Source organism: Salarias fasciatus, unplaced genomic scaffold, assembly GCF_902148845.1.
Source record: "Salarias fasciatus unplaced genomic scaffold, fSalaFa1.1, whole genome shotgun sequence".
Classification (NCBI taxonomy): domain Eukaryota; kingdom Metazoa; phylum Chordata; class Actinopteri; order Blenniiformes; family Blenniidae; genus Salarias; species Salarias fasciatus.
In genome coordinates, this window is record NW_021941381.1 from 398,678 (window position 1) to 419,899 (window position 21,222).

The window sequence follows — 21,222 nt, forward strand, 5'->3', positions numbered from 1 at the left end:
GCTGCGATGCTTTGAAGGACATTTCACTTCCAGGCAGCCCTCTCCACAACAGGAGCGGTAAGTGAGGGACGACCCAACCGGGTCTGAACCGGGTCTGAACCAGGTCTGAACTGGGTCTGAACTGGGTCCAGCTGGTCTCGGTACGGTCCGTCACCTTTCTGTTGGCTTCGGTCCATTTTTCCTCGTGTGTGATTCTGTCTGTCGCAGCGCTGTACATGATCATACGCTGTAAACGCTGTTTAGGTGTAAACCTAAACGCTGTCCCGTAAGCCCACAATGCATTGTGAGATATCACGTGACCTTTTGAGCCCTATACAGATAACATTATACGTAACTTATCATAACTTATCAGCTGTTTAGCTTCAGAAGGAGCCACAGGAGGATTAGGGGACGGAGAACCATCACTGATGCTCACCTATTGAATTCAAACAGTGAAACGAGGCTTAGTTGAGGACAGGTGAAGCTGAACAAGCTGTGATTAACAACCTTTGAATTAAAGTGCAGTTTTAGTTTTAGTTTTAGTTTTAGACGGTCATAGAGAAGCAGCTACACCCTGCGACCAGAAGAATCAGGAAACGCCTTGTCACAGGAAGAGTCTGGGTGTGGCTCAAAGAGTCCTGGTCAGGTCTGGAAACAACCCAGTCAGTGGAGTCCGAACATTTCTAATCCAGGAGAGAGAGTTCTGCTTCCTTATTTCCTTATATAATCTAGGCTTTGCTTTAAGAATTTAGGAGTATTTTGAAGAGACAGAAGTCCATTTCAAGGGTCTGTTAGAGCATCTCTCACAGTCGGCTTTGAACATCCTGCTTGTTTGCATAAAGGAAAAAAAGTGAAAATGTTCTGTGTTGTCCAGCAGAACTAAGGTTGGTGGTGCTGGGCGGGACCGGGACTGGTACTGGAAAAGAGCTGGTCCACACCATTCTGGGCCTGCGAGACCCTGAGCAGGGTGAAGACGGGCCACCAGATCAGGAGTGCACTAAACACAGAGGGCAGGTGGCGGGCAGACAGGTGAGTCACTGAGAAGATACTGCAAATAACTGATGACCCACATCTCACCCCAGAGGTGTTTTGACCTTACAAGTACTACTGTGAGACTCAAATTGTCTCCTAGTAATGCCAGCGAATATTTTGGACTTTACTAGAGTACTAGTGCACATACTTACTGTTACGAGTAGTACTAGTAAGACCAAACACACTACTGGTACCAGTGGTTTACATTTGGTGCTTGCTAGTAATATTAGCAAAAACCCCTACTAGTGCGTCTAGTGAGCATTCTGGAACTGCTGGTAGGATCCAGGAGGCTTAATAATGATGCATTGCTTTTATACAGCGCTTTTCAGGACACTCAAAGACGCTTTACATTGCATTATTCATTCTCTCCATACTGGGTGGTGATAAGCTGCTACTGTAGCCACAGCTGCCCTGGGGCAGACTGACGCCAGCGGCCCCTCCCACCCAACCATTCACTCTCACAACTTAAATACTTAGGCAAGGGGGTGAAGTGTCTTGCCCAAGAACACAACGACAGTTTTACGCCTGCGGGAGCGGGATCAAACCGCCAACCTTCCGGTTATAAGACGACCTGCTCTACCATCTGAGCTACTGTCGCCCTGAGTGATGCATGGCTGCTCGTCGGGTCTAGTAGTGTTGCTAGTGCAGCACAGTTGCTTACCAGTGAGGTTTTATTGTACACTACTTGGCCAAAAGCGGCACGAGTTGTGGAAAAACCATTACTACTAAGACATATTCATTTTATGAGTGTACCTTACTTGTTCCACTAGTTTATTGAATTGTCTTAATAGTGAGGACAAACAACTCACCAGGACATTGACCTTAATTCAGATATCAAGGTTGTGGAATAAATGCTAAAGGGCTTTGCCATAGTTTCCTCAGATTCCCCTGACACCACTCCATTTTTAATCCCCTGCTTTCATTTGGTTCTTTTCTCAGTTTGTAGAGCTCTCCTGCTCAAAAGCGGGATAGGTGGGAAAAGGTTTGACCCAGGATTTCGACCCAGGTCGTTCAACCCTGCAATCGACCTGGTAAATTCCCGGGTAAGCTTTCTACCGGCTTTTAGTGGGAGGGACACATCCGGGAACTTACATGATGACGTCGACGCAGCGCGGCTAAGTTAGCGCGCTAGTTGTTGTTTCTGGACACAGCGTGAGATTTCCTTCGTCAACGTGACCCAGCATTGGCAAGATAGCGAGACCAGAGAGCTGCTCTGGATCCGTGGGGAAGAGGAGATTCGTCTACAGCTAACAGAGACTGTTTTCCGCTGCATTGTTTACTTTCGTTTTGCTCCGTCGCGCTGATGATGTCATCAGGGCCAAGCAGAGAGTTTTTATCCGCTGGATGCCTGCTCAGTAATATTCCATCATCTCCCGGAGACGCTGCTCAGAGGGCCCCTCCCCCGGCCGGAGTCCCGCCCCGCCCAGCGCCTCGTCCCGCTGCTGAGCACCAGAGCTCCACTCTGCATGCCGGTGTTTCGAATTAACTGGTTTCTCTGTTAACTTGTGACCAACAGATGTTGAAAAAAGGAATGAATGTTTGTTTTCTGCAGTTGCAGTAAATGTATCAGTTTAGAGTCTTTTGTGAGTCTTAGATTAGCATCTGCTGTTTCCAGCATGTGTTCACACAGAAACCCATCACTCGTTACCATGGGAACCAGTTAATCCAGAACACCGGGCGGCGGGCCACTGGTCGTCTACCACCGAACTCTTTCAACAGCTGGCTTCATCTCTGCTCTCCAGAGTTTGTTCTCTCAGGGTTTTTATGAGGGCGTACCCAAAAGAAACCAGAATTTGGTCATAAAATACTAATAGTAATGAGTTTCGACTTTTGGCCGTCAGATGTGCTGCGGGTAAGCCTTGTGCATATCTGTGAAAAAGCTGAGCTCCCAGAGTGACACTGACGCCTGTCAGGCCCTATTTATAGTAACAGACTCCCTACTGCGATTTTTCCAAAATGGCGACATTAACTGGGAAGCCAGAGCAGCGAGCGAACATTAAAGGTGCTGTAGGCAGGATTCTGCATCTCCGCCATCTTGCTTAGGGTTACCTAAGCAAGATGGCGATTTGACCCATCTAAGATGGCGATTTGAAACCCAGCACAGCCAATCCTGTCCTGTTTTCTCTGACATTACGCCCTTAAGCAAGTTAAGCCCCTCCCACAAGAACGTGAGACGAACACCCCTCGACCATTCACGGTTAGAGCCTCATGGGCTCTTCTGATTGGTCAAAGATACCTGGAGCTGTTGAGATTCCTTCTCAGCTCAGAACAGAGACAGATGGAAACGCTGCGCCCTCGCGGTAGTGCAGTTATGCTACACTCCTAACGGATTATCAATGGATACTCTAACATTTAATCCAAAGAAAACACAGAAAAATTAGCATTGACTAGCAAAATCCTGCCTACAGCAGCTTTTATTTCTGCTTTTTGCTGGAAAAACATCAGCAGAAACACTCAGCTTGTTGCAGCAAGCCTACAAGGATGCTGCTCTGGGGAAGACTCAGGTTCATGAGTGGTCCGGGGGTTTGAGAAGGGCCAGATGTCGGCGCGTCAGGTCCGCTCAACGGTGAAAACAATGCTGAGCTGCTTCTTGGCTGTCCAGGGTCTGGTCCACAGCGAGTCTGTCCCTCCAGGTCAGACTGTAAACCAGGACTACTACAGGAAGTCCTCAGACGCTCCATGAGGATGTGAAGAGGAAGCAGAGCGTCGTGGCGGAGTGGAGCCGGTTGATCCACCACCACAGAGCGCCAGCGGACACGGCGCTGCGCCTCACGCAGACTCCTACTCCGGTCATACAAAGACCGGACGGCCCTTAACAAGGGGCCCCGGACTCCGTATTCCCGGAGCACCCCCCACAAGACACCACGAGGGACACGGTCGAATGCCTTCTCCAAATCCACTAAACACATGTGGACTGGTTGGGCAAACTCCCACGAACCCTCGAGCACCCTATGGAGGGTATAGAGCTGGTCCACTGTTCCACGACCAGGACGAAAACCGCATTGTTCCTCCTGGATCCGAGGTTCGACTATCGGTCGGATCCTCCTCTCCAGTACCCTGGAATAGACTTTCCCAGGGAGGCTGAGGAGTGTAATCCCCCTATAGTTGGAGCACACCCTCCGGTCCCCCTTTTTAAACAGGGGGACCATCACCCCGGTCTGCCAATCCAGAGGCACCGTCCCCGACCGCCACGCGATGTTGCAGAGACGTGTCAACCAAGACAGTCCCTGCAAATCCAGAGACTTAAGGTACTCAGGCCGAATCTCGTCCACCCCCGGTGCCTTGCCACCGAGGAGCTTGCCAACCACCTCAGTGACTTCAGCTTGGGTGATGGACGAGTCCACCTCTGAGACCTCAGCCTCTGCTTCCTCCATGGAAGACGTGGCGGCGGGATTGAGGAGGTCCTCGAAGTATTCCTTCCACCGTCCAACAATGTCCCCAGTTGAGGTCAGCAGCTCCCCACCTCCACTGTAAACAGTGTTGGCGGAGACCTGCTTTCCCTTCCTGAGGTGCCGGACGGTTTGCCAGAATTTCTTCGAGGCCGACCGATAGTCCTCCTCCATGGCCTCCCCGAACTCCTCCCAGACCCGAGTTTTTGTCTCCACAACTGCTCGGGCTGCAGTTCGCTTGGCCTGCCGGTACCCGTCAGCTGCTTCTGGAGTCCCATGAGCCAACAAGGCTCGATAGGACTCCTTCTTCAGCTTGACGGCAGCCCTTACTTCCGGTGTCCACCACCGGGTTCGGGGGTTGCCGCCACGACAGGCACCGGAGACCTTACGACCACAGCTCCGAGCAGCTGCTTCGACAATGGAGGTGGAGAACATGGTCCACTCGGACTCAATGTCCCCAGCCTCCCTCGGGACATGAGAGAAGCTCTCCCGGAGGTGGGAGTTGAAAGCCATGCTGACAGAGGGTTCCACCAGACGTTCCCAGCAGACCCTCACAACATGTTTGGGTCTGCCAAGTCTGTCCAGTTTCCTCCTCCGCCAGCAGACTTTGACTATATACGGCCAAAAGTCCAGGTAAGAGGCGATTTTTTTTTTTACCGCAGTTTGAAAAAGCGATCTTGCTGTTGGCTGTTTTAGTGGCATTTTCTGGCGGATTCTGTGGGTTTAGAGGGCTTTGAGTGGTCTGGTTGTAACCAGCGGAGTCTCAGCTCTCATCTGAGAGGCTGTTTGTGTGAATTGCATCATTTTTCACAGCGCTACAATCAATATTTCAGCGAGTGGGTTGACACAGTCACTGTTGGAGCCCGGACTTCCGTCCCGCTGACTCCACCCGGTTCTTTTATTCTATGCTTGGTATAAAGAATGCCAAAACAACTGACTTCAGATTATTACCATTTATTTAAGTATAGCCAAATGTAATGCTCAGCGCTGGACCTTACAGGGAAAGATACAAAGTATTTCACCCCGAAAGGATCCTGATTGTTGATGAATCAGAGTTTTTATTCCATGTTCTTCTGGGCTGGGCCCCGACAGAGAGGCTGGACTTTGTTCGCAATTGGACAATTTGGTATTGATGTCAGCTGCCAACCAAGAGCTGACATCCTGATCCAGTATGTTTTGGAACACTAGTGAGTGTGTGTTGGTTTCTCCGGAACATGTGGGTATGTTTACACTTTAGCAGAGCATCTTATAACCTTGGTGTACTTCTCTCAGGAAAGGCCTAATGTGCAGTTAATACAATTATTCCATAGTAGTAGTGCTAATTAAAGTATATCCCTAACAGTTCCCCCCTTTTGATATGATTTCATCATATCACCAAAAAATGAACGCGTGTGATTGTGTGTGAGTGCGTGTGTGTGTGTGTGTGTGTGTGTGTGAGTGGCAATGTGTATGCCGAGGTAGGTAAAATAGCCTCTCGTCAATCCTCTATGACGTAGCCCCGCCCCCTCTCGGTACATTCCGATCTCAGACAGGATCCTTCACCATCCCAAGACATATGCGACTATGTGTCAGCGTGTTGAAAAGGCAGTTAAGAGTAGCAAGCGTTCTTCATTGCCGGATGCGTATGTAAATATGCATGTGTAGGGAAAGAAGAGAAAGAAAGAAGATGAAAAGAGAAAAATTAAAGGAATAATAAAAAATAAGAAGTTTGAGATAAAAGAAAACAGCAAGCGTCCCTTCACTGATCTGGGCCGGTCCACCTCCGTACTGACGGAAAACCTTTCCTCAGGAGCTCTAAACCCTTAATTACCACAGATCACAGCTCCAGCAATTTGCACAATTTTGTTTATATAAAATAATAAGCATGCAAGCTATTTTCTAATGCTAGTATACGAAATTACAAACTTATATTAAGGTTTTTCAATGCTAATCATTTTTAATCATTCCGAGTGTCCAAAAATCATTTTAGTGTTATTATCATATGTATTATTACCTTCAGATTTTTCCAATCATTCCAAGCAAAATCTGTTCTCTCATAACTATGTGATTTGTATTATTATTACTATTATTACCATTATTTATTTACTGATTTTATTGATTGATTGATTGGTTTTTATTTTTATGATTATTTTTAATTATTTTTTGTGTTGTTTTTCCAAGAAAACATAATATATCTAATATTGTAATTAATTTATGTTTTAAACCGTAACTCTAGTTTTATTTTAATTATACATGTTTCTGATTTTCCTTTCTACTGTTTATATCCCTTTTGTAAATCAATATATGAATCACTGAATCAAACTTAATCTAGTTTGAAGGAAAGAAGACAGAAAAAAGAAAAGAGAAAGTGTGTAACTGAATCAACCCATTTATTAATCAACCTATAAATCATCATCAAAATCATCCCAAAAAATTAATCATTCTAAAAATTAATTTAAAAATCATCCTAAATAATCAAGCTCAAAAAATCAAAGTTCCGGAGTTTCTACGTGTGTGCAGCGTGAATATATGTGGATATGTATTAGCAGTAGCAACGCAACAAATGTTATACTCAAATGGGGAGGGGCGGGGAGGTGATCTTCATCAGACGGCGTCGTCCTCTTCATCCTCCTCATCCCGATATCACCATGGATCCTCCAGTGGCCCACTTGGTCCTGGTCCAGGTCCTGGTCCAGGTGGTCGTCTTCTTCAATGTCAGGACCTCCGGGCTCAGAGGGAGACATCAGTGGGGCAATTTTTAGTCATTTGAAAAGGTGGTGGTGGATTTCGAGTGTAACTTTTTAATCAAGGCCGAATCGATGCATCTAACGCAGAGCGCTCTGATATGAGGGATACAGCAGCACCTGCAGAGAGTCTCCACCACTGTGACTGCAGCGAGCGGCTCCAACAGAGGGAGAATATATGATTTCTACTTCCTAAAGGTTTTCTCCCCCTTCTGTTGGAGGATTATCAGCTCCAGAGTGTTCAGCCAGTCGCTCCGACACTGAGCTCAGACCTTCGAAGGCCTTTGTGAGAAACTTATCAGGAGCTGAGTTGTTTGGAGAACATGAGCAGCAGACTGTTCCAAACATGCTGCTCCTCCACCTTTTTCAGCCATTACAGAGTCCAATGTTCAAACTCGTCTCCCCTCAGATTATTCAGGCTCCAAATGTCACAATGTCACATTTTATTTGATTAGTATCTTCTCTTCTCATGCCTCTGGGCCTCCCACCACAAAGTGAGTGTTATGGCCAGGATTGTGATAACCAGCAGGGTGATCAGGCCTGACTGAATATCACAACCCAGTCTACACAACGGCTTATCAGACCTCCTGTGAGGCCTGTCCGTCCTCGTCCTCAGGGTCTCTGTCCAGGTCTTGCAGGTGTCGTCTGGTGTCAGTCAGTAGGTCAGTGAAGACACGTCGAGTCCTGTGCCATCAGTCACTCTGTTATCGTCTAGTCAGACTGTGGTCAGTCTCCTGGGTCACATGGTTTGTTGCAGCCCCTGTTGTTTCTTGGGACTCGTCCCCCACTGTCCCTGGTGGGGCTGGTCTTGGTCCGGGTCTTGGAACCGGACCTCCTGATCCTGTGAAGATAGACTTTTCATAGTTCAGGTTAGAGTTTGCATGTAGTCAGTAATGTCCTCAGCCTGATCTTCCCAAGTGATTTTAAACTGAGCTCTTGCAGTATATTCACTCTATCGTCTTTCATTTATCAGTTCAGTGAGCAAATAAACCATCTCTTTAAGTTTTGTCTAAATCTCAACGAGAAAACCCAAATAAATTGAAATGTTCTAAAATGACCCAAAAAATATTCAACATGATATCAAATTAAGCAATAATTACTACAAGTTCCTCCTTAATCCACGAAGGAGGGACTGACCCCGGGGTCAAGGGGTCATGTTGCCGCTTTTTTGTGTCCAGTTAAATGAATTTGGAAGTGTTTAAGGAAAGTCTTCTTTAAAATATTCTAATACTGGTGAACTGGCACTTCCTGGTTTCTTGTAATTTTAAATTTATAGTAGAGTAGTAGTAGAGTAGCGACAAAATCTTTTCTTGTGTTCTGTCATATTTTTTCTCTTGTTTTCCGATTGATGCTCAGATTAATCAGTTGAAGAATCTTTTAATATTCTCTTCATTTTGTTGTTGTGGCTAAGTTTAATAGAGGTTTATAATAATTCTGAAATGCTGCATTAATCCATTTAATGTAAGTTTATCTTGTTTTTTGGTACTGCTATTCTATATTTTGATCGTATAGTTTGTCTTTTCCATATCTTTCTTCAACAATCATTTTGCAGCTTTAGGTCTTACCTGACAGATGTTTTAAAGCCTCAACCTTTATTTTATCCTCTTTTCTTTATACATGTCCACATTTTGATTTGTAGCTTCTTTCATTCTAATCATTACTTGAGGATCTTATTTCTCGCTGTTATTTTCCCGCAGGCCTTTTGGATAATTCTTAAGTTCTTTAAGATTTTTTTTTTTTTTTTTTAATTTAATTACTGTCCCAAGAGAGATCCGTTTACCTCTGATAACTTCTTTTAATGTAGTAGATTCAGTGCAGCGGCCACGCCTTCTGGTCCAACGTAGATGTTCTCCACTGTTAACCCCGGTTTGCCTTCCTGGGTCAATAGATCTTCTTTTTGCTTCCCAGACGGCGGCATATTCTGGATCAGGGTTCAGTGAGTAGTTGTAGGTACAGTGTGGGGTGTGGACGGGGGCATGTACGTCCTGAGGCTTCTAATCTACGGCTCCCATTGCTTCTAAGCCTCGTGGAGAGGAGTCTCACCAGGACGTCTCAGCCTGTCCCACCATGTCTCTGACCTCTGACCTCTGACCTCTGCCTGTGTGAGCTGAGCTGCTGTTTGTATCAGCTGATGGGATGTTTTGTCTCAGAGACGCCGCCTGATTCTACCATCAGGGAAAATAATGTCAGTGTGTTTTTCTTCAACAGATTATTTGTGCTTTCATGGTCGCTGTCACGACCTTCAGCAGCAGATTTACAGGACAGTCGGATCAGAGTAGAAACGTCTGCTCCAGTTCTTAACTTTCCATTTGTGTTTTAATTTCTTCAGAAAGTGGCCATAGCTCTGTTTTTTGCTGGAAAATATTACAGCTGGTGTGTGTGTTGAGGGTCAGGATTAGTGAGGAGTCCAGTATTTTTCCAGTTCATGTTCAATTCTACAGCAGGGAATTATTTTGGGTTGGAAACAGTCAGCTACTTCTCCCCCCTTTACAAGCACCCTCGGCACCCCAGGGCATCATGGGATGGTTTGGGGGCTGGCATGGGCTGGTTGTTGTGGAGGTTCCTGAGGTTGAGGTTGTTATGTCGGGGGGGGGGGGGGGGGGGGGGGGGGTGTCAGGGGTCAGTTAATACTGTTGCGGCCTGTATTTGCAGGAAAAATAATCTATAAGTAAAATTTGGTTTGATTTGATCTTTTCTCTCCATTGATGCAGTGGATCTCTGTGGCCTGGGTCTATTTTGATTTTCACTGCAGTTTGAGTTTGGCAGCAGATTTATCTGATCGGTGTAAAAACTTTTTCTATGGTTTTGGAAAGAGACAGACCTTAATTATTGACCTGGTGTCTGTTTGTAGATTTGCATATTGCGATGACTTTTGCAGTATTTCATTTCTCTTTATTTATTTATTTATTTATTTTATTTTATTTATTTAATTAATTTTTTTTTCTTTCCCCCATTATACTTAGTTAGATTATTTCAATTTTCAAATTTTCTAAAATGACTTCTATGTGACCACCAACTCTGTGAGGTCTGGTCAGAAATTTTGTTTTTATGTTACCTGTTGTTAATGATAGAAATATTTAATCTTTGGCTTTTAAACAATCATGACTCTCAGGACAGTTTTGTCTTCTTATTCATTCATTCTTAATTATTGTCACTCAAGGCCTGATGTCTAGTTTTAAAGTCTCTTCAATGAACAGTTAACCTATTGCAAGGTTTAAGCCGGTCTGAAAACTTTAAAGTTATAGAATTTCACTGCCAACGTGAAAATTAAAATTACTTGATCTTCTCGAGATGTGATCCAGTCCAAGCTTCCTGTATGGGTCAGTGTGAATGTTTAAATGTTCTCACTTGGATGGTCACCACCTGTGTGTGTGTGTGTGTGTGTGTGTGTGTGTGTGTGTGTGTGTGTGTGTGTGTGTGTGTGTGTGTGTGTGTGTGTGTGTGTGTGTGTGTGTGTGTGTGTGTGTGTGTGTGTGTGTGTGTGTGTGTGTGTGTGTGTGTGTGTGTGTGTGTGTGTGTGTGTGTGTGTGTGTGTGTGTGTGTGTGTGTGTGTGTGTGTGTGTGTGCTCCTCTCTGAATGGAGAAGAGTGAGAAATGCTATGTGTGTTCGCTCTCTCAAGGTCGGCTCGAGCATGTTTACTGCCAGCCGTCCTGTCTTCTCTCTCTCTTTCTCTTTCCTCTTTCTTTCTGTCCTCTGAAAAGAAAAGTCCCTTCTCTCTTTTTTCCTTTTTTGATTTTCATCAGGTTTTGTATATTTAGTGGATCTGGACGCGGCCATTCTCATGTTCCCAGCTCTCCCTCTGTCTGAGGCTGTTCTGCCCTTTCAGTCAATCGTTCTAACGCCGGTCCCTGTTCTTTCTTGGTCAGTCTGGTGTTTTGTTTAAGATTAATTTTGAACATCAGACCTCCCAGGCTGTCTGGCTGCTGTTCCTGCCAACACTTAAGAGTTTTGTTTTTCATTCTGTTGTTCTTCTACACCTGTCGAGGTGAAGTCAATTACCAAGTTACACAATTTACGAATTCTTTTGACCTAATTTTAATAGTCGCTTGGCTCAAAACACTATTTTAATTTGTTTGATTATGATTATTTTAACCAGAATTTTACACTTTATCATTAACTTCTCTTTTATCTGAGCACCCTGTGTTCTAGAGCCGCATATATCTACAGGTTTTTCAGTTAGTTTGCACTCCGTCAATAACCTTTAAACCTAAGTTCTACACAAAAATATATTTAGGCAAGGATTGCCACACACACACTGAACTGCTTCCAGCAGTGGTTTTTGATTCAGAGGAGGTGAGAGACTCAAAGACCAAGAGGTCACACGCCTTTCTGCGGCCGAGTGAATGTCAAGGTATGAGGATCGGTTCTCCCAATGTCCTCTTCGTCTAGGGAGGTGATAGACTCGCTACTAGAGGGCAAACTAGGTACTGCGATCAAGTGAGTGTCAAGGAGTGAGGTTCTGCTCTACCGATGTCCCCACGTCTGGGGAGGCCATAGACTCAAGCCAAGAGGTCAAGCGCCATACAGCAACCGAGTGAGTGTCAAAATAGGAGGTTCTGCTCTACCAGTGTCCCCTGGGCCTACTGCCACAGATTCAGTGAAAATACACACCACGCCGATAAAGGGTTCCACACACACTGCTCGTGTTGTCTGATGTGGTCTACAGTGGGGGACATGGGGTCCTGCTATCCACCGCACCGGGGGGGCAGAGGGCTCTGTTTCTACCTGGGGGTGGCCCAGGCCCGAGTCGCCGGTTTGAGAGTATTTCCACTTTTAGTCCCGTAGAACTGGGAAATCTTGCTAACCTTCTCTCAACCCCTCTGGTCTCCCTTTTACTACAGACTCAGAGTCAGTGTCCTCTGGGAGCCAATTCAAATTATGCCCGTTTTTATTGTTTTGCACTATCACCAACCACAATGTCCCCACAGAACTGTGCCTGGAGACCCCCGTACAATGGGCGGAGCCCCGAGGGTTTAATTCACTTCAGAGCACAGGAACCACCCCACAGCTGATGTGAAAAACAATAAAGATGAAGATCTGTCCCTGTGTCCTTATTTCCTCTTCACTTATTCTCTTAACTTCTTCTTTATTCTTCTTCTCTATAGGCGAGTCCCTGACTCCCTTGGGTCCCAGACCCCACGTCCCAGGCCAGACGTCTTCGGTGATACGCACCGGCGGTCTCAGACTGACCTAGTCCCAGACTAGGGTTTTTCTAAAATTTGCAGGCGTGTAAAGTCCCAGGTCTACCTAGTCCCAGACTAGGATTTTCCAAGAATTTTCGGACACCCGTCGTTTTTACAGAGGGCCGATTCCCAGAATCATTTGAGTCCTTATGTTTTCCAATTAGAATTTAGGTCGGACACTTACTAACTTTCCCTATGTGTGTTTTATGTGATTTATACATTACATGTGGCTATATAGAGAAAAAAGACTAAAGAGTCATCACTTACGAATATTAGGATTTTTCTTCCGGACCTCTGATCTCCGCCCAAACGATAAACAGACCGAAGTCCGGCAGAAACTTTAGAAAAGGCTTTCTGCTTACCTCTTTTGTTGGAGCTCCTTTGTCGTTGGGTGGTGAAGACAGGCCCGTCTGGAAAGATCGTGGTTCCGAATGACCTAATACCAAGAAGAATCCGGGTCACGGCACCAATTGTTGGAGCCAGGACTTCCGTCCCGCTGACTCCACCCGGTTCTTTTATTCTATGCTTGGTATAAAGAATGCCAAAACGACTGACTTCAGATTATTACCATTTATTTAAGTATAGCCAAATGTAATGCTCAGCGCTGGACCTTACAGGGAAAGATACAAAGTATTTCGCCCCGAAAGGATCCTGATTGTTGATGAATCAGAGTTTTTATTCCATGTTCTTCTGGGCGGGGCCCCGACAGAGAGGCTGGACTTTGTTCGCAATTGGACAATTTGGTATTGATGTCAGCTGCCAACCGAGAGCTGACATCCTTATCCGGTATGTTTTGGAACACTAGTGAGTGTGTGTTGGTTTCTCCGGAACATGTGGGTATGTTTACACTTTAGCAGAGCATCTTATAACCTTGGTGTACTTCTCTCAGGAAAGGCCTAATATACAGTTAATACAATTATTCCATAGTAGTAGTGCTAATTAAAGTATATCCCTAACATCACGAATATGATTCATTATTCATTTAGTTCGTGTTTGAGCTGTGTTTGGGGTGTGTAATAATGGCTGAAATATTCGGTTAGCCCAGGTTCTGCTGTTTAATTTGAGGGTAAGCATCATCACATTCTGTTAGAAATAATGCATATTATTAGACAATCTCTGAAATGTTTGCTGTCAGGACCCCAATTGGGGGGCGCTCAGGCTTAAGGGGTAAAAGTACAGATAATCAGCAAAATATATACTTAAAGTGGACCTATTATGCTATTTTTCAGTCACGTCATATAGGTCACGGGTGCCCAAAAACATAGTATATAAGTTTGTTTGCCCCAAATTCATCCTATGTTTGGAGTTTGAGCATTCTAAAAAGTGGCTCTGAGGAGCCTTCTTCAGAACAGCCTGTTTTTGACAGCCTATTTTCCGTGATGAACTTGAACGCATCTGGCCACGCCCACCTCGTAAATTCACTGTCGTTAAGAAAGCACCTTACAGGAAGTTACACCGTAAGTTTCAAAATAAAACACAATGCACGACCTCACGGACGTAAACTTTTTCCTATATGTTGTTATTCCGCCGCCTCGGGAGGAGAGAATCAGCTGAACAGGGTCCCAGACAGCAGCAAACGTGGAAATTATCCGTTTTTATATAGAATAAACCAAACAAAAGGAACTATTGGATAAAGAAAAGCACTCATTTGAGATCAAAACATAAACCATGTACTCATCCTTGCTGGAAGTGCTAAATTACAGCTCAATGTGGCTGGACGAGCAGAGCGACCTGCAGAAGCGAAATGAGGTGTGTTTTTTATTTTCTGTTTATATCATGTGTTCGTGTGACATCGAGAGCAGAGAGCCTCTCCGAGGAGCAGCCCTCTTCATCCGGACGGCGCTGCCGGTGTGTGTTGACTTTGCGCCCGGCGCAGGTCGCCTCCGCTGGGCTCCGGAGCTTCGCAGCGTCCCGGCGAGGAGAGGAGCGACCCAGCGGCGGCGCGCGAGCCGTGCGTCTCCGCCGGCTTCGGGACCAGCTTCCGTGGAGCAGCTCCGGGCCGTTTACCCAATCGGCCCCGACTCGGCCCTGGAAGTCAGACGCCCGGGCGCCGTCACAGCCGCGGCCGACTCAAAGTGCCTCTCTGCTGGGGAGAGGAGCTCCGCTACGCTCCCATCCGAGCTAACTGTGGCTAAGTTAGCAAAAACTGTCAGCTGGTCAGCTGATCCACCTGAAGACGGAGGAGGAGCTGACTTTATGAAAACACTGGCGATGGATGAGAAAATACAGGCGAGATGAGCGACCTGTCCGGGGGCCGGCCAAAGGCTGGATTCTCTTCCGGGGGGGAGTGGTGTTCCTCTTCATGACGTCAGAAAGAGGAGGATTTCAGAACCGCGTGTTTGAGTGTATATTTTCTTAAAAGTGGAGCCACAATTGAGGGAGGTGACTGAATTTTTCACTTGTGGGGGGTCATACAGAGGCTCTGGGAGGCAATATGACTGTAAAGACTCCTTTTTAAAGTGAATTTTGCATAATATGACTCCTTCAAGTAAAAGTAGAAGTACTACATTACAATTCCAGTAAAAGTAAAGAAGTACTTACTTTTAAAAGTACTTTAAGTATTAAAAGTAAAAGTACTCATGCAATGGACTGTCACTTAATGTCCAGGTCTATATAGCAATAAATAACTAGTATGGGGCTGTGTTTCCCTGTAGGTAAAATATTATCAACACTAGAATTTGGCACCCAGAGAGCGCAGACCTCCGCCACAGCTCAAATCAGTGACCAACAACAATAAGAACACCAGATATAACAGGATGCACACTGTATTATGACTCGTGTTTGTCATTTGTTTTTGTGTATTCAACCAAAATGACCACAGGTCACAAACCTGAAATACAATGACAAACAAACCATCACAATACAATTGCTTGAATGTTATCATTGTTCAAGACAAGAAAGATGCAATATCTAAATAACAAAGACGGCTGAAATCAAGCAAACACTACATTTCCCAGAATGCCTTGCGCCTACTGGGCATGCGCAGTTTGAGCCCCGCATCCACAAGTCTTCTCAAACGTAAACAAAGCGTCACGTGCTCATAAAGTGAACATGAACTCTCATCTTTGAAGCGCAACACTTGAAAATAGATCGCCACCATGCACCACACCGCTGCCAATGTTGTAAGTCACCGAGCAATAGCAACACACAGGATCGGGCCGCCATTAGCACTGCTAGCCGAATGCTAATGCCGCTAGCCGAATGCAAACGCCGCTAGCTGAATGCTAACAACGTTGAACGGCCACAACTCCCAGGTTTCTTACCCCACTACGTGCTGCAACGCTCAAGCAACAATCAACACTGGCCCGGCGAGGCACACACGGAAGCACACAACTTGATGCATGCGGCGCGGCGCACGCATGCCACACGGGCCCCCTGTCGGCGGGCCTGCCCAACTATGTGAAAGACTGCCCTATCGCTCAATGATAAAGAATCCTTTAAAAAATTCCTGGATCCAGACAGTGATCCGGATCTTCACCAAAACTTATTGGATTCTAAGTTAACCCAAGACCCACCTTTCCACAAAGTTTCATTGCAATCCATCCATTACTTTTTCCGTAATCTTGCTAACAAACCAACCAACGTGATTAGATAACCTCCTTGGCGGAGGTAATTACCGTATTGGCCCGAATATAAGACGATATTTTTTTCCAGAAATTGCATCCTCAAGAGTGGGGTGGTGTTATAATCGCGGACTTACGGTAGATGGTCAATACGCATCCGCGCCGCTAGATGGAGCCAAAGTATCACTGAGCAGAGAGCGAGTGGAGCGATGAAATGAGTTCAAATGATCTGATGAAAAATGGCGGATCATCTGGAACAAAGGGGCTGAACGCTGGACAACTGAGCAACAACAGAGGAGAAGTTATGATACCAACTTTAAACTGATGGTGATCAACGCAGCAGAGTCATCAAACTACTGCCAAGCTGCAGGAGATCTGGTGGAGCAGAGTGGAGAGCACAGAAAAAAAACACTACAGATGCTAACGCTATGAGAAAAGCTTTCCGTGGTCCCAGAGCGACGCTTCAGAGAGACTGATAGAAGGGAGAGTGAATACGTCTCTGAAAAACAGAAAGATGGAATGTCCACCACCAGAGCCTGATTCAGCTGAAGGCACTGGGAAGTTATTTACATCATTTATGCAGTTTGGACCCCTTGAGGCTTCTAATTTGTTGCTTATTGTTTCTTATTTTGAGAAAGAGAATATATTTTTTATTCAATACTGTAGTAATATTTTTTCATTTTATATCTCGTGAAATGTTATCTCAGTTGTGAGTTTTTGAGTTTATAATGATTGTATAATAAAAAGTTATTTTATGAGTGATCTTATTGTCTTCAGCATTTTTTTTTTTCACAAAATGATCTTTGAAAAATAGGGGTCGTGTTATAATCGGAGTCGTCTTATATTCGGCCGATACGGTATTAAAAAAAATAGAGTGTGCAATGTATCACAGAGAGCACGCCAAAGTATGTTAAACTTTACAATAAACAAAAGTTGTTGCTGGTAAATATTACTAATGGCATCTGCAGAGGTATAAGAATTATTAGTCATGACATCTGAATTTTTTAATATCGTTTGGCAAAACCAATAGAGAAGATGGTTATTTTTTTTCAAATCATTTATTTTATTGTAATTCCATTCAAAGTAAAACACTGGACTCTGTTGGCTGCAGTATAGAAAAAAAAGGTATCCAGAGTTGACATGCCATAAACTAGGCTAGTTACTGACTACGGCATTAATCAATGACAATTTCTGTACTGGTAATTAGTTTGCAAATTAGTTTCTGACATTTCAAGAACATTACTTAAATTATTCCTCATTAACAATTAAGTAAAGATCTTAGTGCAATAACAAAACAAAGAATTTGAGGACAAAATTTCAAGATTTAGAAAAGACAGATCATGTTACATTTTTCAGTCATTTATCTATTAAAATGGGCAAATTTATCAGCAGAAGAATAAACTGTGAAAAATGAAACTTTAGTTGCCCTTTTATAAACGTCTTGTTTCTTTCGCTTCTGCATGTTCTGACATGAGAATTCAATAATGCTTCAAGGCAAGGTTCATACATAAACACTGTCCTCTTTTCTCTCTGCACAGTGGACAAAGCGGTAGTGTTTTGCCTGAAGGAATACTACAGTTCCCATGAGGCCTAGCGCGTGGCGTGGTAAAATGCTGCTCCTGGTGGTTCACATGCGGCGGAGGCAGGCAGCGGAGTGTTGAGCTTGAGAGACAAGTTGAGGACACTGGGCGCTGACTTGAGGACATTCATGGAGGTTGCTGAACTGGCCAGAAAGGTGTCCAGCTGTCTTGTGGCTTCTTGAACGTTTCCCTTCATGACACCAAAGAAGTCCTCCTCCTCTGACCCTGAATAGCTGCCTGGTGATGGAACTGGGTCCAGATCCATGTGGGCCTTGATGTAGTCCATGCCTATACAAAACAATTTCCAGACAGAATAAAGGAAAAGTGAGAAACCAATAAACATGGGCTGGATGTAAATACAGTAATTATATAAACATCATGATAAAAAGGCCATTTTACTGTTTCTCCTTCGTGACTATTAACATTTTCAGATCAACTGTTATATCTTACTATGAACAGGATTTGCATTTCACAGGATTTAATAAATTAATAAAAATAAGCTCCCTATGCCAGAGTACCGTATTGGCCCAATTATAGTACGACTCTGATTATAAGACAGATATTTTTCAAATATCATTTTGTGAAAATAAAAAATATGTTGAATACAATAAGGTTACTCATAAAACAAGTTTTTATTGTAAACAGAGATAACATTTCATGTGACTTAAGATCCAGAAATGTTACTGCAGTATTAAATAAAAAACTATATTCTCTTTCTCAAAATCTGAGGCTGCGACTCAGTGAAGAAGCAACAAATACGAACTTCAAAGGTTCTATAACTGCATTAATGATGTAAATAACTTTATAACCATCAAATTCAAGTTATATTCAACTTCATGAATATTAACAATTCAGTCTAATATATCTTGGCGCCGGCTTGGCAGTTGTTTGTTGACTCTGCTGCGTTGAACCATCAGTTTAAAGTTGGCATCAAAACTTCGGCTCTTTTGTTTGCTCACTTTTCTAGCATTCAAGCTCGTTCCAGATGGTCACGTTCCTCCATTTTTCATCAGATCACTGTGATCATCAGATCACAGATCACATGCTCCATTTGTTTCCCGGTCACCGGTACTTTGGCTCCATCTAGCGGCGCAGATGTGTAATGACAGTCTAGTCCTCCATTATAGAACAGCCCCATTTTGGAGAACACAGTTTCTGCAAAAAACCATCGTCCTGTATGCGGGCCAATACAGTAATTGAGGATTCATTTCAACGACTTACCCAATTTGAGCACGTCTGCATTGCTTGTCCATGAGGTGCGAAACTTCAGAAGCAAAATGGCAGCAGGAACAAGTTCAGGATCAGAAAGCATGTGTCCAAATCGTTGCTGTATTCCTTCCTGAAGGGCAGTGATTAGTGGCTGGCAGAACTTTGATGAGTTTTTCAGGCGGTCCAGCTTCACGTTTAGAAGGGTTAGAGTTGGCACTAGCCATCCCGTGTGGACATCCTCCTCTGCCTGCCATATGTTGAGTGCCTTGGAGATTGGGCCCATGACTGCAGCATATTCAGCTGAACCTGTAACACAGAGACAAAACACCAGAATGTAGAATGTCAATTAAACATCAAAATAGTTGAAAAAGTCTGTATATTAGAACATTCTCTATTTGATATTGCTGAAATTGTGATTTGGCATTTGTAATATCAGAATCAATCAGTCGTTCAATCGTCTATATTGAACATTTCAATGCGTAATCTATAAGCATAAATCTGAAAACAACTTTAATTTCACCAATCATGTTTTTACAAGATTATGTGCTTGGCTGTGCAAAATACTTTAATCATGAAATGTAAGTATCTGAAATTCACATCTCATTCTAGAAACATGAAACAGGTGGTTGATAAAATAATGTTCCAAATGATCTAAATGCTGTTAATAGAACCCCTGTAACTAGGGGTAGATGGTAAGTTCACCACAACATTACCCATACATGTACATATGCTCCCAGCCACACTTACATTGGGATTTTAAGAGCAGTGGTCACTGCTCTGATGGCTCCTTCTCCTCTCTATCTAATTATTCGCAGTATCCATTCAACAGAAAGACAAAGAGAGGTCCATCTTGTGTCCATTGGGCGAATGAGTTGCAGTTTGCACTCCCTCTCAATGACTTCTGCAGCTGTAGAGGAGCGAGAGGTCCTATTCCAAAGGGATGAGCATTTTGCAAAAGCTGCACGACTTATTTTCTTGCAGATGTCATTGGAGTTGGCATTTTGGGCATCAGTTGTTGAGATCAAGTTAAAGCAGAACTATGCAACTTTTTTACCTCAATAAATGTGTTTCAGAATCCCTGTGGGGGTAAACAAAGACTTGTCACGGTGATTCGCCTGTCCCTCCACTCCCCCCGGGGTCTGGGTCCTGAAAACAGCGCTTGCAACTTCAGAGGAGCGACCCGACGACATCTGAGAGAACAAACCTGCTTTACGGCACTCATACGGGATTACAAGGATAAAAGCTGTTGGAGTGCGATATCCGCCGTTGTGTTGCAATAGACGATCTTTGCATGATGTGTTGATTGGTTCTAATTTCTGTTTGGTAACTGAAAAATAAAGAGGAGTGGCACCTCCTCTCGTAGAAGTGAGCGCGAGTGAGTTCGCTGCACTGAGCTGAAAGCAGCATGTCTGAGTGTGTTTGTTTTCCAGTAAGTTTGAGTGTGTGAGGCAGGCATGTCTGCGACAGAGGGAGAACCGGAGGAAGTTCCTGGGCAGCGCGAGGAACTGCTGCTGCAGAAGATTTAACAAAGTATGGAAGTTGTGAGAGTGAATGGTTGGTGGTGGTCGGAGGGGCCGATGGCGCAGATTGGCAGCCTCGCTTCCGTCAGTCTGCCGCAGGAGAGCTGTGGCTACAATAGTAGTTTACCACCACCCAGTATGGTGTGAAAGGGTTGATGTGATATTGCAGTGTGAAGCGCTTTGGGCTCTGTCATGCAGGGTAAAAAGCGCTATACAAGTGTAGTCCATTTACCATTTTACCAAAAGCGGGTAAAACAAACATGAAACCGTCTCTAGCGTTAGCAACGCCACCCTGAGGTGCTCACGGATGGCAGAACCAAAAGACAGAAAAAAACTTTGTCTGACGAGTGGAAAAAAATAAAACGGGAGTGGGAGTTAATATAGTGGGACATTCTCGTTGGGGGGGATGGGGGGGGGGGTGATGCGGAGGATGTTTACGACAGTGAGCTTTCACAGGAGACCAGTAAGGGGAGCGCTAAAGCAAATCTTGCATAGTTCTGCTTTAAGGAGATGGCATGCACAACGGTGATGCTTTGGAAGCTGATATTCGGCGCACTCATCATCTTCTTCATTCATTAAAGATTCCACTTCAACAGCCTGTCTCTCCACTTCAGGATCTTCTTCGGGAACTTCTTCTTCCTTCTCACCGTCATTCACATCTGCACAACCCCCTTCAGCAGGACTTTCTTCATCACATCCATGAACCCTGAAGACCTTGATGAAATTGGAGGCATTGTCAGTTGTAGTTCTGACAATCTTTTCCCGAATATTGTATTCAGCATGGATGTCATTCAAGGCTTCAGCAAGTACATCATAGGTATGTGATCCTTTCAGTCTTCGACACGCCAGGGCAGCAGAACATCTCTTCAGGCTTTGTGGCTCGATCCAGTGGGCAGTAACACCTATGAAGCTTTGACGATGGGCCGTCCAACAGTCTGTGGTTGTTGAGATGTATTTAATGTTCTGCATTGCGTTCTTGACTTTGGCTTTCATTTGTACTGTATTTTTTTCTATCTTTTCTCTTAAAGTTGTCCGTGACATCT

General features: G+C 44.5%; 1 protein-coding gene across 2 annotated transcripts in view; it reads left to right on the forward strand.

The window, feature by feature from the left end:
- LOC115385361 (GTPase IMAP family member 4-like) overlaps positions 1–21,222 on the forward strand; it is a 32,744-nt gene that overhangs the window by 7,836 nt on the left and 3,686 nt on the right. The window contains exon 2 of one of the 2 annotated variants that reach the window (XM_030087346.1): positions 857–1,008. In XM_030087346.1, coding sequence (XP_029943206.1) covers positions 857–1,008 — 152 coding nt within the window. Of the gene's footprint in view, positions 1–853; positions 1,009–21,222 lie in introns of both variants that reach the window. The other variant, XM_030087345.1, reaches the window with a different exon arrangement.